We start from the raw sequence: 15,607 nt of genomic DNA, 5'->3' as shown, positions 1-15,607 counted from the left end.
AGGGTTGAGCTGTAGGGAGAGGGGTGACCTTATAGAGGTTTAGAAAATCACGAGGGGCATAGATGAGGTGAATGGCCAAGGTCTTTTTTCCTCCAGGGTAGGGATGTCCAAAACTAGAGGGCATAGGTTTAAGGGGCAAGATATAAAAGGGACCTAAGGGGCAACTTTTTCATGTAGTGGGTGGTGTATGTATGGAATGCCAGAGGAAGTGCTGGAGGCTGGTACAATTACAACATTTGAAAGGCATCTAGAAGGGTACATGACTTGGAAGGGTTTAGTGGGATATGGGCCAAATGTTGGCAAATGGCACTAGGTTAATTTCGGATATCTGGTCAGCATGGAAGAATTAGACCAAAGGGTCTGTTTCTGTGCTGTATAACTCTATTTGATTGCAATGGTATTAAAGCAGATCCTGATCAATGTCCACACATTTATCATTCCATTGGGAATGGGAACACTGTCAAACTTTCTTCTCTCTGCAGGTACACAATAGCTATTCTTGTACTCTTACTGCTGACCCTGGCTGACATCAGCGAATTCTTTTGGCTGAGGTCCCAAACTGGGAACTTCTCGGACTGTATAATGCACCAAATTATTGTCAGGACCAGCTGAGCCATCAAAACAGCATTCCAAGAGCAATTTTATTCTATTTCCTTTTGTGTATAAGATATTCATTCTCTCATTAAAAATAGCAGGTCTCGTAAGGCTGCTGGCATCTGTGAAAAATATCCATGACAAATCACCAGAAATGGCAAAAACTAGAGCGAGGTGGAGGGCAAGCCTCCTGTTTATGGTCAGATCATTTTTCCCTGGCATCCTGTTACCATTAGACAGTGTGTGCTTGTTTAATATGCTTAAATATTGCACCCTGCCTGCCAACCAAAATGTTCTCATTGCACGCCAGCATTGTAGTAGTATAACAGTAGTTTTGTTAGTGTCAAGACTAGGCTTTTTGCCTGTAATTATTTTTCTAACTTAAGAAAATAAGTGACCATCTTATATCAAACCATTATTTAAAAGTACTTGTATCAAGTCGTAAAATTGGCTTCCAACTGAATCATCACAGATGAGAAATTAAATCAGATGTCCTGGGGAGCAGGCATCAGTGGAAAATGTCATCTGCTGGAATGATAAAAAGGAAAGGAATTGCAGGATTTACTTAATTTCTCATCTTTTAGGATTGATTGCTTTGTTATCCATGACACAGTTAGATTTCCGATGTGTTCTTTTTCTGATTATTAAGTTTTCACTAACCAGGTATTGAAATTGGTACCTGTGCATAAAAGTCATGTCATAAAAGTGCATAAATTGCGCACAAGTCTAATATTTGTTCAGGTTCGGATGAAATGCGCACTCAGACTATGGACTGGAACTCTAATTTATTGTTTATTAAAGTGACTTTTTTTTATTTGGAGTTCTATACTATCAGGTCATTGGGCTCCTGTAATGCAGTGTTAGTGTCCCTTGTTACAAGCTTTTCAGAACCCAAAGAGTTAAGTTCTTTTCCACAGGGCACTTATTCTGTGGTTCCCCACATTAAGGAAGTATAAATTATGAAGTGGAGGATTCAAAGGGTGCTTGAAAAATGCATTTTTCTTTCTGAAAACCAAAGCCCAGACAAATTTCGTCTCTGCCAAAGGAAAATTTTATTCAAAGCAGCATTACTACACAATGGAAAAGGACAGCATTTGTAAATACAGAACTTTACCCAATATCTGGCAGGTACAACAGAACTCAGAATCCATCTATGGGGAATTTACCATCTATGGTAGTTTCATTACTATTTTAAATTAAGAGATGGTGAAGTTTTCAGTGTTAGAATCTCATTTTCCTCATTCCAGTTAATACCTCTTTTTAAACAATGCAGATTTAAAAGGCTTTAAACGTTCAAGTGGAGTAGTTAATGACAAACCCTGACCTTCACAATTGCTTTGGCAAGTCCGCATTTTCTGACATGACTCAGTTACAGTTCAAATATGTTACACTTGAGCTATAATATTTCACATAACAAAATACAAACACTACCATCAAATAAAGTAGGTTTGGCTGGTAGAATTTTTTTAGTTCCTTGTTTCTCTGTCTTTCCACTTCAAATCCCACAATTTGGAAGGACAGCAAACAATTTCTGAATAGCTACCTATCACATTGAAATACCCTGGCAAGTTGGCAACTGAAAACATTGACTTAATGGAACCAATTAAGGGTGAAAATAATTTTATTTGCAATTCCGGGACCTTGTGTTTTACTGATTTTTATCATAATACTGCACTAAGCCACACCATTTCAGGTCCAACATGATTAATGAGTATTTTGCTTAATGAGAATATTTAGCAAAATAACAATAAGTAAAAAGATTTAAACTATTTTATTTGCAAATTGCTTCAAATTGTATGATCTGTGGTACAATATATTTTAATTTTCTTTCATTTGTCCTTGTAATTTTAAAAGAAAAGACAATACATAACATTTTTCATATGTACTTGCTATGCAACAGTTTGGATTAAAACAAAACAGATTTACAACATTGATCAGATCACTTCAGTCTGACAGCCAGGGAGAGGATTAAGTTGCTTCAGGTTGTTCTTACGCAGTTGCTGGAAGCTGATTCGAAAATAGCAAAATACTGTAGGCTGGCAGCAACTTAACCGTCTGCTGGCTTGGCAAGACGATGACAAAACCTTTGCTGGTGGCTATATACTCCTGCTATTAGTAGGCAATATTCTGGGATGCAGAAGTCAGGTACTGCATCAAAGCAGGAAAAAAAATGTCAAAATTAATCAAATCCAGACCACTCTATAGTATCATATGGAGCCAGTTCAGCAAAGCACTGACACACAGCCAACTGAGCTTAGGAAATGAATGAAAAGGGGGAGAAATGAATAACTTCTGCAGTTTCAACCGTGGATCCAAGCTACAAACACATTTCTTTATGACTAATGTATACTCTACCAATTAGTTACATCTTTTCCTTTTAAAATTACAGCTAGAAGAAAATTCTTAATGCTAGAAAAGAAGTCTGAAACATACTGAGTACTGTGCTCTGCAGTGATTTTTTACTTAAAAAACCCTTCAGAATTCTTAAATAAATTGAATTCAATTAAATACAGCAAACCCTGCAAAATACAGTTCTGATTCAACCATAGTTTCATTGTACCATTTGTTCCTATTATATAGGAGTTCTAGTTCAAACAACTTGGAACCAAGTTTCCACAGTTAGGTGAATCAGTTATGTGCTTCAGCAGAAGTAAGGTGTAATTTAGTTTATAGCATATTATAACACTACAGAAACAGGCTGATCAGCCTGACTCTCACTGGATGCAGTGTGCTCATCTGCTCCTGAAAGATGCATAAAGAGATCTCCAAGTTCTGCTACTTCATCTTCAGCTGTATTTTGGGGAATATCCCTGTGCTCCCGTTCTTGAATGAAATCCCATAGTCTCACCGAGTGAAGGAACTGCAGTTTAAATGAACAAAAATCAGTATAATTGTGCACTGCATTTTTCTGGAAGTTTTTTTAGAACATATAATTGCACACAAGTTATCAGCTTTATTTATTAAGCAGATATTTCCACCAGGGAATTAATTCAGTACTTGTGAACATAATTTTAACTGAAGCACCAGCACAATGTTTAATAACTACTTCATTGATATAGATTGAAATTGAATTTGAAGTAATGAATAATGTTAAAAAAGGCATCGAGTACGGTCCTTTCACAATTAAAGCAAGGGCAAAAGTTGCTTAATGTTGATTATGGACAAATACAACAGATTTTCAGGATAATGTGAACATTAAATCCTAAAACAATTTGTAGGCAAAGATACAAAGCAGGCTACTGTGCAATTTAAGACTTCAAATCAGCATAAAAATAACAAAGCCATCGACACACTTTTTGTTTCAGTGGATGGCCACTGATAAAAGTTAAATTTAACTGAATCTTAAAGTAAATACATCCAAATTTGCACCAGGGTCCTTAATTGGATAGGTCCATGTTAACCATCACCAAGTCAATACAGTAGCATCTCAAACCTTGATAACTGTTCACTAGCTGATGCTTTTCAAATTCCAATGGAGAAACACAGATAAAAATCGATCAAGCAACATCATGTAGTTAAATATCTGGAACTTTGATTATTTACCCTCACGTTGCCTTCTGAACTGAGCTGTTTCCTTGGCTGCTCAGGTGCTGCCATTGTTCCATCAGGGTAAGCGTGAAGGTAAAGGCACTTTCCACCAAATGGACAGGACCCTTTCCCTTTGTCAAAATATTTACAAGCCTTCTTGCTGTGAAATGACAATAGAAAAATAGTAAAGAGGGAGATGTACTTAATTCATAATTCTTGCTCTATTTGCTAATCTAGTCTTGGATAAAGCCATCTACATTTTCAAAGGTTCCAGAAAAGTCATATACAATGCTCAAAACATGGAACTTCAATTATTCTACCACTGTTAACCACTTTGTATTTCTGAACCCTTTTTCTACTTAATGATGAGTTTTAATCACAAGAGCTCAATTTCTTTCATACAAACATTAATTTATAATGTAGCTGCATTACAGTAAATTTTCCTCCTTCAGAGGGTTGGAGGAGTGGCAGATGGAGTTCAACTCTAAGTGAGAGGTAATGCATTCAGAGAGGTCAAACAGTATAACTGAATATGCAAGAAATGGGAATATACTGAGAGGGGTAGATGAAGTGAGAGATCCTGGCGTGCGAGCGCACATGTCCCTAAAGATAGCAGTACAGCAGATAAGGTTATAAAGAAGGCATATGGAATGCTCTCCTCCACTGGAAGAGGTATGTAACACAAGAGTAGGGATATAATGATAAGGCACTAATGACACCACAACTGGAGTATTCTGTGCAGTTCTGGCCACCACATCACAGGAAGGAAGTAAACGCTCTGGACAGTGTGCAGAAAAGATTTAGTGTTGCAGAATTGTAGCTACAAGGAGAGATTGGAGAGGTTGGGGTTGGTTTCCTTGGAACAGAGAAGGCTGAAGGGTGACATGATTGAAGTATACAAAAGTGCGAGGGCTTGGTATTTCTCTTTGCAAGAGTTAAAAAAACAGTGGTCATAAATTCAAGCTAAGTGGCAAAAGGATTAGAGGGGATGTGAGGAAAAGCTTTCCCAAGCAGAGGGTGATGGGTGTCTGGATTTTGCTGCTTGAGTTGGTGGTGGAGGCAGAGACCCTAAGCTCTTTCAAAAAGTACCTGGATCTGCACCGTAAGTGCTATAAGGTGCAGGGCGGTGTGCAAGAAGATGGGATTAGAAAGGGCACCTGGGTGTCTTTGGGTCAGCATGGAGAAGATAGGCCAAATGACCCCCTTTTGTGCTGTATCATTTCTATAGTTTCTATGCACTAGGTGGCAAAAGAGGGAGTGTCAGTTTTAGTGAATTTAAGGCTAGGAAAGAGGATTTGGAAAAATGAATCCAATATACACACATGAATCTATACCAAGAACGTCAGTTAAAAAGATGACGACTCTGAAAGCTGCAACTGAAAGCAAGTTACTAATATTAAAAGCCTTTTTTTTTAAAGCAGCAGCTCCTATTTCACCCCAAGTGCTGTGTATTCTTAGAACATGATGTGGTATGAGCAGAGATAAGATATGTGTGCCAAAGATAAAAACATGTAATGCAAACACGCAAGCATTTGGTTCCTCCCAGCGTCTTGTTAACTAAAGCAACATTTTACAACTATTGCAAAAATCAGTAGTTATAGAAACATGGAGACAACTTGTTATGACTTAAATTTGAAAAATGATTGAAGTATGGCACAAAAATAAAAAACACCAAAATTTCACATTAAAATCAGCCCCATAATTAGCGTGTGTTAAGAGCAGAACATCCACTTAGCTATGAAACAAAAAGAGAAACTGTTGGAGAAACTCAAGAAGTCTGGCAACATCTATGGGAAGAAACTCAGAGTAATGTTTCAAGTCCATTGACTCTTCATCAGAACTGTTAGTAGCTCGGTGGTATTTATTCCAAAACCAAAGTGATGGATGGGAAGGTGTGAAGATAGTTGGAGACAAAGCTCAGACAGTGAGAGATATGAAAGGGGTAGGTCAATAAGGAGCTAGCAGGCCAGAAAAGAAGAGAAGCTGAATATTGAAAATAAGAGCTAAGGTGAGAAAACAGGTGAGCTGTGGTGAATGCAACCCAAATAATGTGATAATGGGCCTAGGAGCATGTGAAAATGGATGATGGGGCGAAAAGCAACCCATGTCATAACAGGAACAAAAACAAAGTTGCTGGAAAAGCTCAGCAGATCTGGCAGCATCTGTGAAGGAGAAAACAGAGTTAACGTTTCGGGTCCGGTGACCCTTCCTCAGAACTGATGGTGGCTGGGAAAATGTCAGTTTATATGCAGAAAATAGGGAGGTGGTTGGGGTAGCGAGTAAATGATAGGATAGAGCCTAAAGAGAGAGAAAGACAGTTGGACAGACAAAGGAGTTGCTAACGATCAGGCTGGGAGGGTGAATAGTTGTTAATGGGGACTGTTAGTGACTAACAACAGGGGGTGTGTAGTGGCAGGCTATGTGGTAACAAGGCCTTGTGTGTGAGGTGGGGGGCTGGGACACGGGAGAGTTTAGGCCCTAAAATTATTGAACTCAATATTGAGTCCGGAGGGCTTTAGGGTCCCCAAGCGGAAAATGAGGTGTTGTTCCTCCAGCTTGCGTTGGGCTTCACTGGAACACTGTAGCAAGCTGGAGACAGAGATGTTGGCCAGGGAGCAAGGTGGTGCATTGAAGTGGCAGGCAACAGGTAGTTCAGGGTCTTTTTTACGAGCAGAACATTGATGTTCTGCAAAGCGGTCACCAAGTCTACACTTCGTTTCCCCAATGTAGAGGAGACCACATTGTGAGCTGCGAATGTAGTAGACTAGATTCTTGGAAGGAGTGTTACTTCACCTGGAAGGTATGTTTGGGCCCTTGGATTCTGGGGAGGGAGGAGGTAAATGCGCAGGTGTTGCACCTTCGCCGGTTACAGGGGAAGGTGCCGTAGGGCTGTGGGGAGGTGTTCGGGGTGAAGGAAGTGTGGACCAGGGTGTCCCGGAGGGAACAGTCCCCGCGGAAGGCAGACAAGGGAGGGGAGGGGAATGTGTGTCTGGTGGTGGCATGTTGCTGGAGGTGGCGGAAATGGCATCTGATGATCTTCTGGATGTGGATGCTGGTGGGATGGCACGTGATGTCATAACAGGACCAGGTGTAGGATGGGTAAAAAAACAAGGATGGAAGGAACCAGGCTGTAGTTACTGAACTCAATGTTAAGTCCTAAAGGCTATAGAGTCCCCAAGTGGAAAATGAGATGTCATCCTTCAAGCTTGCCCACTGAGTTATCCTTTCTCAATTTAAATACACATTAAAATAGAAGTTTGTGTCTAAGGTCTCTGTTACCAGTCTCCACATTATGCCAAATTCTGAAACAATTTTTTTTTGCTACGTGCATTATATTATAAAGACACATATTCAAGTTTATTTATAGCGTTTTTTCAGAAATACAGTACACACACCATATAAGGTAATTATTCATGTTGATCAGAATAGATTCTCCTAAAAGAAGAAAACCAGATGTAGACTCAAAACAGAAAAACAATTTCAAACAAGTAACACTGTAGTACATACAGAACCCTTCCTGTAAGCTCACTTATTGAAGTTAATCATACTTTACAAAATTACATCAGAAGTAACATTTACCCTTTTTGGGGAAATACAGCAATATGGTATTGCAGCCTTTGTCTGAATTTATGTTACTGACTCTGCTAACTTATGGACAAATACAAAATGACTTTTTGTAAATCTAATTACATAGTCATAAAATACAGTCAGAATACTCACCTTTTACCTTCCCTTGGTTCCATTCACAACAGTTCTGCAAATTACATTTAAGTTGTTTATTGGCTAAAAGAGGCAATGCCTTCACAAGGGAAAGGAGGAAAATTAGTTAGAATAAAACTGTACAAGTTTTCAATTTTAGGGTCCATCTCCATCAGTTGAAAAATCAAAGTGCAATATTGTTGTATAGGTGTTGGAAGGTCATGGTCTATAGGAATTGGGAAGTCATGTTGCGACTCTACAGTACATTGGTTAGGCCACTTTTGAAATACCGCATTCAATTCTGGTCTCCCTGCTATAGGAAAGATGCTGTTAAACTTGAAAGGGTTCAGAAAAGATTTACAATGATGTTGCCAGGGTTGGAGGGTTTGAGCAATAGGGGGAGGCTGAATAGACTGGGGGTATTTTCCTTGGGGCGTGGAAGGTGAGGGGCGTCCTTATAAAGGTTTATAAAATCGTGAGGGGCTGGATAGGGCAAATAGTCAAGGTTTTTTCCCCATGGTAAAGGGCCTAGGTTTAAGGTGAGAGGGGAAAGATTTAAAAGGGACCTAAGGGGCAACTTTTTCAGACAGAGGGTGGTGCCTGTATGGAATGAACTGCCAGACGAAGTGGTGGAGGCTGGTACAATTACAACATTTAAAAGGCATCTGGGCAGGTACATGAATAGGAAGGTTTAGAGGGATATGAGCAAAATGCTGACAAATGGGACTCAATTAATTTAGGATATCTGGTCAGCAGGGACAAGGTGGTCTGAAGGTCTGTTGCCGTGCTATACATTTCTATGACTATGTTTGCAAAACGTTTTTTGCAGTTTCTTTTAAATTTGTGCTTTCTGATTTGGTCTCATTAACAAATACATTCTTATACCTATTCTTCTTTCAATAGAAATTTAGCAGTTTGAAATTAGATCACTTTGGATTTCTGACACTACTGAATTTGTGCTAATTCCATTTGACAAGAGATTATGTTCAGCTAGAGTGCCACCTAGGGACCAAGCCAAGGAGAAAACACTGATGAAGCAAAACACATTCTGCACTTATCTGTAGTAATTTTACAAATCAGAAAGGATCTGACATTATCACAGTACTGAGTGCCATGCAAATCAGTAAGCTATACATGATAGTTTCCTAGACTTTGATGGAAAAAAACTAACCCAGTCACTGTTGAATTGTATTTTCTGTCTAAAATATACGTAGTGTACAAAAGCAGAGAGTAACTAAGTCAACCATTTAAAAAAATACCAACAAGTCACCTATGAGAGCTGATTTAACACAAATATAAAAACAACTGCTTTGAATGATTTCCAGCATGTCCATAATGTACAGGAGAAACTCATAATGCAAGGCCTCAAGCAAAGAAATGAAAGTCTCAGAATGTCACACAAGGTACTCTCTGGAACACTACCTGCTGGCTAAGCTTTCAGCAGGCTCCAAACAAGCCCAAGCTTCTAATCACACCAGCTTTGCTTCTGGGGGTCAGCATTCATTACTTTTCACAAACAGAATGCTAGGTGAAGTAAGGATGTTCCAGCATGTATAGGCATAAAATGAATGGGCTCCATTCAAACTAATAGAGAGCTACCATTTACTGTGGATACTGGGATACCATCGTCTCTAGACCTTATTCTCTCGCACTGGTAATTCTGAGCATTAAGGAGATCCACAAATTGGTTTGGCCAAGTAAGAAAAAAAAAAAATACACTGGGACGTAGGTGTCAGTGGCAAGAACAACATATGCCCATCCATAATTGCCCAAATTGCTCGAGTCAGCCACACTGCTGTAAATCTAGAGTCATATGTAGGTCAGCCCAGGTAAGGATGACCGATTTCCTTCCCTCAAGGATATGAGTGAACTAGATAGGTTTTTACGACATTCAACAATCGTAGTCACGGTCACTATTACTGAAATTATTCCAGATTTATTAACTGGATTTAAATTCCACCAGCTGCCATGGTGGAATTTGGACTTGTGTCTGTGATATTGGCTTGGACTTCAAGATTACTTATCCAGTAACATTATCACCATGCTACCGTCTCTCCCTAAATAATTACTGTTTTCCAGTTGGATGCTTGAATGCCCTTTGACTCTGAGGTGCTTATAACTTAATCATTTTCCCAGAAATAATGAGCTAATTTGATGAAGGCAGGAGATAAGCCACATGACATCCTCCTAGTTGTAAGAATATGAAATGCTGACACACAACCAGTGAAAAGTACTGACTCAAACAGAACTTATTTTTGATTAACTTATTAAGCACCTTCATTCTGATCTTATTACATTCTTGTTGAACAATCTTCATCAGTGGGAATTCAACACCCATCCATAACGCAAGGATGCCTCACCTCATTCCCTGCTTGAATGCTTCAATAAGCTGGTCCTTCTCCTCTTTATCCTCTACCCAATAAGCACTAGGGATTACAAATTCAGAAACCACTCGACACTCAGGGCAGGACCTAAAACAGCAATTGTTAAATAGAGATTTTTAATAGAACATTAGCATGTACAAGATATAAAATACATTATAACCCGAGTGACCTAAATGAAGAATTGAATGAATCAGCAAATTTGCATCCCTAATGCCTTACTTATAAATTATAAATATATTATAAATTAGAATATATAAAAATGCAAATAGCACTAGATTGGAGCACGGGTATCTTCTGCCAGATCCTTTATGAATTGAGGAACAAGTGTAAGGGTGGCTCAATGTTCCATTCTAGAAATTTGGGGATGTCAATCATCATCTAATAATGTATCTCCCTTCACTATGTGAGACTGCGTTAGTTCCATACAAACTCCAATATATTTGTTAAACACAAATTCCCTTCCACAATTATGCTGACTTTTCTCAATTAAATTTTTTTAAAAAAAAGTTCCCAGCTGTAGTCTCCTTAATAAACAACTTGAACATCTTCTCTATGTCAGATGTCAAGTTTTAGCTTCTTCTTTTCTGCCTCCATGCACTCTTGAATAAAGGAGTCATATTTTCTAGAAAATTTTGGAAGATTAACACTAACACATTCACTACCTACTATGTTGGGAAGATGTTTCCACTGGTAGGAGAGACTAGGACATGAGGGCACAGCCTTAGAGTAAACAGAAGACCTTTTAGAACCGAGATAAGGAGAAACTTCTTCAGCCAGAGAGTGGTGAATCTATGGAATTCACTGCCACAGAAGGCTGTGGAGGCCAGGTCATTGAGTACACTTAAGACTGAGATAGATAGGTTCTTGATTATCAAGGGGATCAAGGGTTACGGGGAGAAAGCAGGAGAATGGGGTTGAGGAACTTATCAGCCATGATTGAATGGTGGAGCAGACTCGATGGGCCAAATGGACTAATTTCTGTTCCTATGTCTTATGGTCTTACCTCATTATCTAACCCTACGATGAAGTCCATCAAGACCCAGGAACTTGTTAGCCCACAGCTCCATCACTTCGCTCAGTACCACTTCTCCAGAGATTGTACATTTATCAAATTCCTCTGCTCCCCCCATCATCCAATTTACAATGACGCTCCCTCTAAGATGCACCCACAGTCATATCTAGAGTCTGCTTACAGTGATAGGTGTGCTGATCTGACACCCAGTTCTGCCTGAGCAAGCCTCAAAGGTCCGCACAGAAGAAAAATAATGGTAACAGTGGTTACAATGAAAGATATTTCTGTAGCCTTGAAGACTAATATGAAAAGACAGTAGCAGCTAACTGAGGTACATGGCATCTGGATCGCTGTTCTGGATGCAACCTTTCCCATTTTGGACCTGACTCCCCTTTGCCTTCCACATTTGATCACTTGTTGTCAGATATAACCAGCATTGATATGCATTAGGTCAAAGGGTTGGGTTGGGAAGGAAGAATTTCATCAACATAGTTTAAAGCCTCCACCGGATTGTGGCACATTAACTATGATTTTTATGGAAAGGAAATGTTATTAGTTCCATTCTTCCCAAATCATTGGATCCAATATTAAGATGATCTAGCAGTTCATGGCACTGTTCACTCAGTATAGAGCAAATTTCAACTGTCTGTGCTTTCTCAGACAGTGCAACAGAGGTTGGAATCTCATGCAAAAAATAAATGTCTCAATTAATCAGCCTTTTCCCACACAACTTATCATTACAAACCCATAAAATAAAAATCTATGACATACATATAGATTGAAAAGAATTTTAAAAAATAACAGATTTCCCTCTAAGCAAACAAACTTTTTCACACACATTCATGTGCAGTGCTAGTCAAAGCCTCATTAATTGCTATAATAAATCAGACCAGTCCAGCGTAAGAAGGAATGGTCTGTATAAGCAGCTATTGATTTTCCCAGGCTGACCCATTCCTTTGTCTGCCCAACTGTTGTTCTCGCTCTCTCTCTGGGCTCCATCTCCACCTATTGTTTATACCTCTCTCTCCCAAAATACAATAACCTTCACATGTTCAAGAAAGTGCTTCACCATGCCAAATAACTCTATTCTGTACCAATATCCGATAGAAAGCCTCATTAAAATTGCTGGCCAGTTGTTTCATTAACCATAAAATGACTGTGACCTGCATACCAATAAAAACAGTTGCACTCACTTGATTATTTTATTCTCAAACTGCTTTGCACATCTCCACTGTCTAATGCAGGACAGACAATATGGGTGAATGCAGTCAGAAAGAATTCCAAATCTTCTCTCAGATGGTATCATTTTATCATAGACTATCTCCATACAAATGTTACAGACTTTATCTTGACTCTTTTGCACAGCAAAGGCTTTCTCCATGTCTTGTTCAAATGCCATGAGGCACATCTGAATGAAACAATAAAATAAGTCAGCATTTATAGGGGACAGACTGAATAAATTTACCCACCCAATAGACTTAACACCACCTGTCTTGTGGTAGACCAGTGGAGCTTTCCACATATTGATAAAGTTTTCAGCTAATTCCTGCTTACTCAAGGTTAAGTAGTAAAACATGAATAAAGCAACACCAAGCAGAAGCAGGAATGAATAGAATGACAGGACCATTAGTCAGTGTTAGTTGGGCAACAGATGAATGTCAAGTCCAGCAAACAAATACTTCCACACAATGTTAGCTGTCAACCTCAGCTCACTGATAGTACTCCCTGGGGAGGTAGTGTAAAGGTAATATCATTGAATTAATACTCCAGAACTGCAGACCAATGCTCTGGGAACATGGGTTCAAATTCCTCTATGGTAGATGGCAAAAGTTGAATTCAATAAAATATCTGAAACAAAAACAACTAGAGGCTAATGGCAACCATTGTCGTTTGTTGCAGAACAAAAACTGGTTCACTAATGTTCTTTCAGGAAGGAAATCTTGCTATCCTTACCTGGTCTGGCCTACAATTGATACCAGACTGACCTACAGCAATGCCCTCTGGGGATTAGGGATGGGCAATAAATGTTGGTTTAGCCAGTGATGCCAACATCCCATGATTTTTTTAAAAAAAAACTATAATCTCTCATAAAAGGACATGAGAACAAAAACAGGATTCCATTGTTATGCCTTCACAAACTCTGGATGCCCTACTTTACAGACAAGTCACCATTATAACACAGGAAAGGCAGCAGTTAACTTGCAGGCATGTACAATGCATTAATACATTTGTTTTTGTAACGTTGATCAAAAGATAACTACCGGTAATGGCCAGGATACTAAGGAGAACTGACCTCTGAAAGAATGCCATGAGTAGATGAAGGTTCAATTTAATATTTCATCTGAATGGCACCTCCAATACTACAGCATTCCCAAAGTTTTGCATGAGGGTGTCAGCTTTGATTTTTATGCTCAACTCCAACATACTTCATAGACTTTGGTACATAATCAAGGCCAAAGTCTGCACTTAAAGAATGTAATAGATCCCACACCACTCACTGAACAAGAGAAGAGTTCTCTTGATGCCCTTGCTAATTTTATCCTTTGCTCAGATCATCTTTTTTTTTAGCGACGTTGATTATTTCATTGATATTTGTGGGAACTTGCTCTATGTAAAGTTATCTACATTTCAGAAGTTCTTCATTAGCTGTTAAATGCTTTAAGTTGTTGAAAGTTCAAGAAAACTGCTATATGAATGCAAGTATTTTCTTTCCAGTAAGCATCAGCCCTCTTGTGGTTTTTGTTCGCAGATATGCTGCTGCATAACTATTGAGATCTTAAACTTTGATGAAGAGAATACTACAGGAAATGTGCACTAAACATGACACTTTATATATAATGCATATCAGATGCACCATTTTTGCATCCATTAAAAAAAAAACATGTAGTAAAGAATAAAGCAAGGGAGGTGTGAGTTTTAGAAGTATTGTCACCCCTTATTTCATTCAGCACACTGCACCGTTTTAAAAAAAAAGCAATGCTTTGAGATGGAATTTCAATAATCTTGTATCATGATAAAGATTAAATTCAACTTTAAGTTAGCAATAACTAGAGCAATAAAAATGCAAGATACTATCGAAATAGTTTTTGGGTATATTCAGGACATTGAATGGTAAATTGCTTTGCAGCACACTTGCCTGCTCATGTGCTCTTCGTTGCTCAAGGTCAGTTGGATGAAGTACTTGCAGTTCACAAACTTCACACACATCCCCATGAAGGTATAAACAGCTGTCACCATAATGACAGTCACCAACTGAGGCAAAAGGACACAGCTGCTGTGCAGAATTATTGCTGCATACTGATGCTGAAACATCTAGTCCACTGCGAACTGCATCCAAATAAGATGGTGGCTTCACTGGAACATCCTCATAAGGAAATTTTGCTGGTTCAGGGAAATGCGATGCAGTCTTTGTAGAGTTGCAGTACGATGGTGGAAAAGGAAACAGTTTAGATTTTTCTGCTGCTCGGTTGCAAAGGTCTATAGAGAAGGATAAGTTCAAACAAGGTTGCAGGCATGAAATGTACTTAAATATTACACAATCACGCTTAGCAGATGTTAATGAATGCACAGACGATTACTTTCTGTAAGGTTTCCTCCCAAAATCTCTGAGTTTATAAACAACTGAAAAGTGTAAAACCAAGTAATTTTAGGCATACATTAATGGAACTATGCTGAAATACTGATCAAAGATGGACAAATGACAGAGGAGATGCAGACCTGAATGAGCAGGCATTCTGGGGATTGAAAAGTGAGACAAAAAAGTTGAGGCAAAAAAAGTCAGATTATATGCATAAGTTGAATGCAGGTATCATTCAGTTTATGATTTATGCATGGTTCTTAAACAAGGAAATTCATAATGCATGGCATAGTTGGATGGAATACAAGAGTGAGGTCCAGCACAGACTATTCGCATGCCACTTAAGAAACCAAGGCTGCAGTACACGTTAATAAATTATAAACAAATCAAAATATTTTTTCTACTTCATAAATAGCAAAACAAATAGAACTGAAGAACTAAACATTTCACCTTGTGGTAACAAGGTGGTTTTACTCAGCTTGTTTTTTCAGAGGTCACAGCAAAAGTCAAATGATTCCAAAATTGATTATAGCAGTACACAACCTAAAACCTGTTCCTTGGATTTTATAGATAGTAGGAACTGCAGATGCTGGAGAATCGGAGACAACAAGGTGCAGGGCTGGATGAACACAGCAGGCCAAGCAGCATCATAGGAGCAGAGAGGCTGATGTTTCGGGCCTAGACCCTTCATCAGAAAAGGGGGAGGGGAAGGGGGTTTTGAAATAAATAGGGAGAGAGTGGGAGGCGGATAGAAGAGGGATAGAGGAGAGGATAGGTGGAGAGGAAACAAACAGGTCGAAGAGGCGGGGATGG

General features: G+C 39.0%; 1 protein-coding gene across 2 annotated transcripts in view; it reads right to left on the bottom strand.

Annotated features, from left to right (window-relative positions):
* Window positions 1-1,627: 1,627 nt before the first annotated feature.
* Window positions 1,628-15,607, bottom strand: part of mkrn2 (makorin, ring finger protein, 2) — a 22,689-nt gene continuing 8,709 nt past the window's right edge. For both annotated transcript variants that reach the window (XM_020510890.2, XM_048606301.1), the window contains exons 4-8: window positions 14,354-14,694; window positions 12,411-12,625; window positions 10,182-10,292; window positions 4,138-4,282; window positions 1,628-3,454 (exon numbers count right to left, since the gene is read on the bottom strand). In XM_020510890.2, the coding sequence (XP_020366479.1) occupies window positions 3,272-3,454; window positions 4,138-4,282; window positions 10,182-10,292; window positions 12,411-12,625; window positions 14,354-14,694 (995 nt within the window). In that variant the 3' untranslated portion in view covers window positions 1,628-3,271. The remainder of the gene's footprint in view (window positions 3,455-4,137; window positions 4,283-10,181; window positions 10,293-12,410; window positions 12,626-14,353; window positions 14,695-15,607) is intronic.

This window comes from Rhincodon typus, chromosome 16 (assembly GCF_021869965.1).
Source record: "Rhincodon typus isolate 14 chromosome 16, sRhiTyp1.1, whole genome shotgun sequence".
NCBI classification, from domain to species: Eukaryota; Metazoa; Chordata; class Chondrichthyes; order Orectolobiformes; family Rhincodontidae; genus Rhincodon; species Rhincodon typus.
The sequence above is the reverse complement of the archived record's forward strand: the minus strand, read 5'-3'. Positions and strand labels throughout refer to the sequence as shown.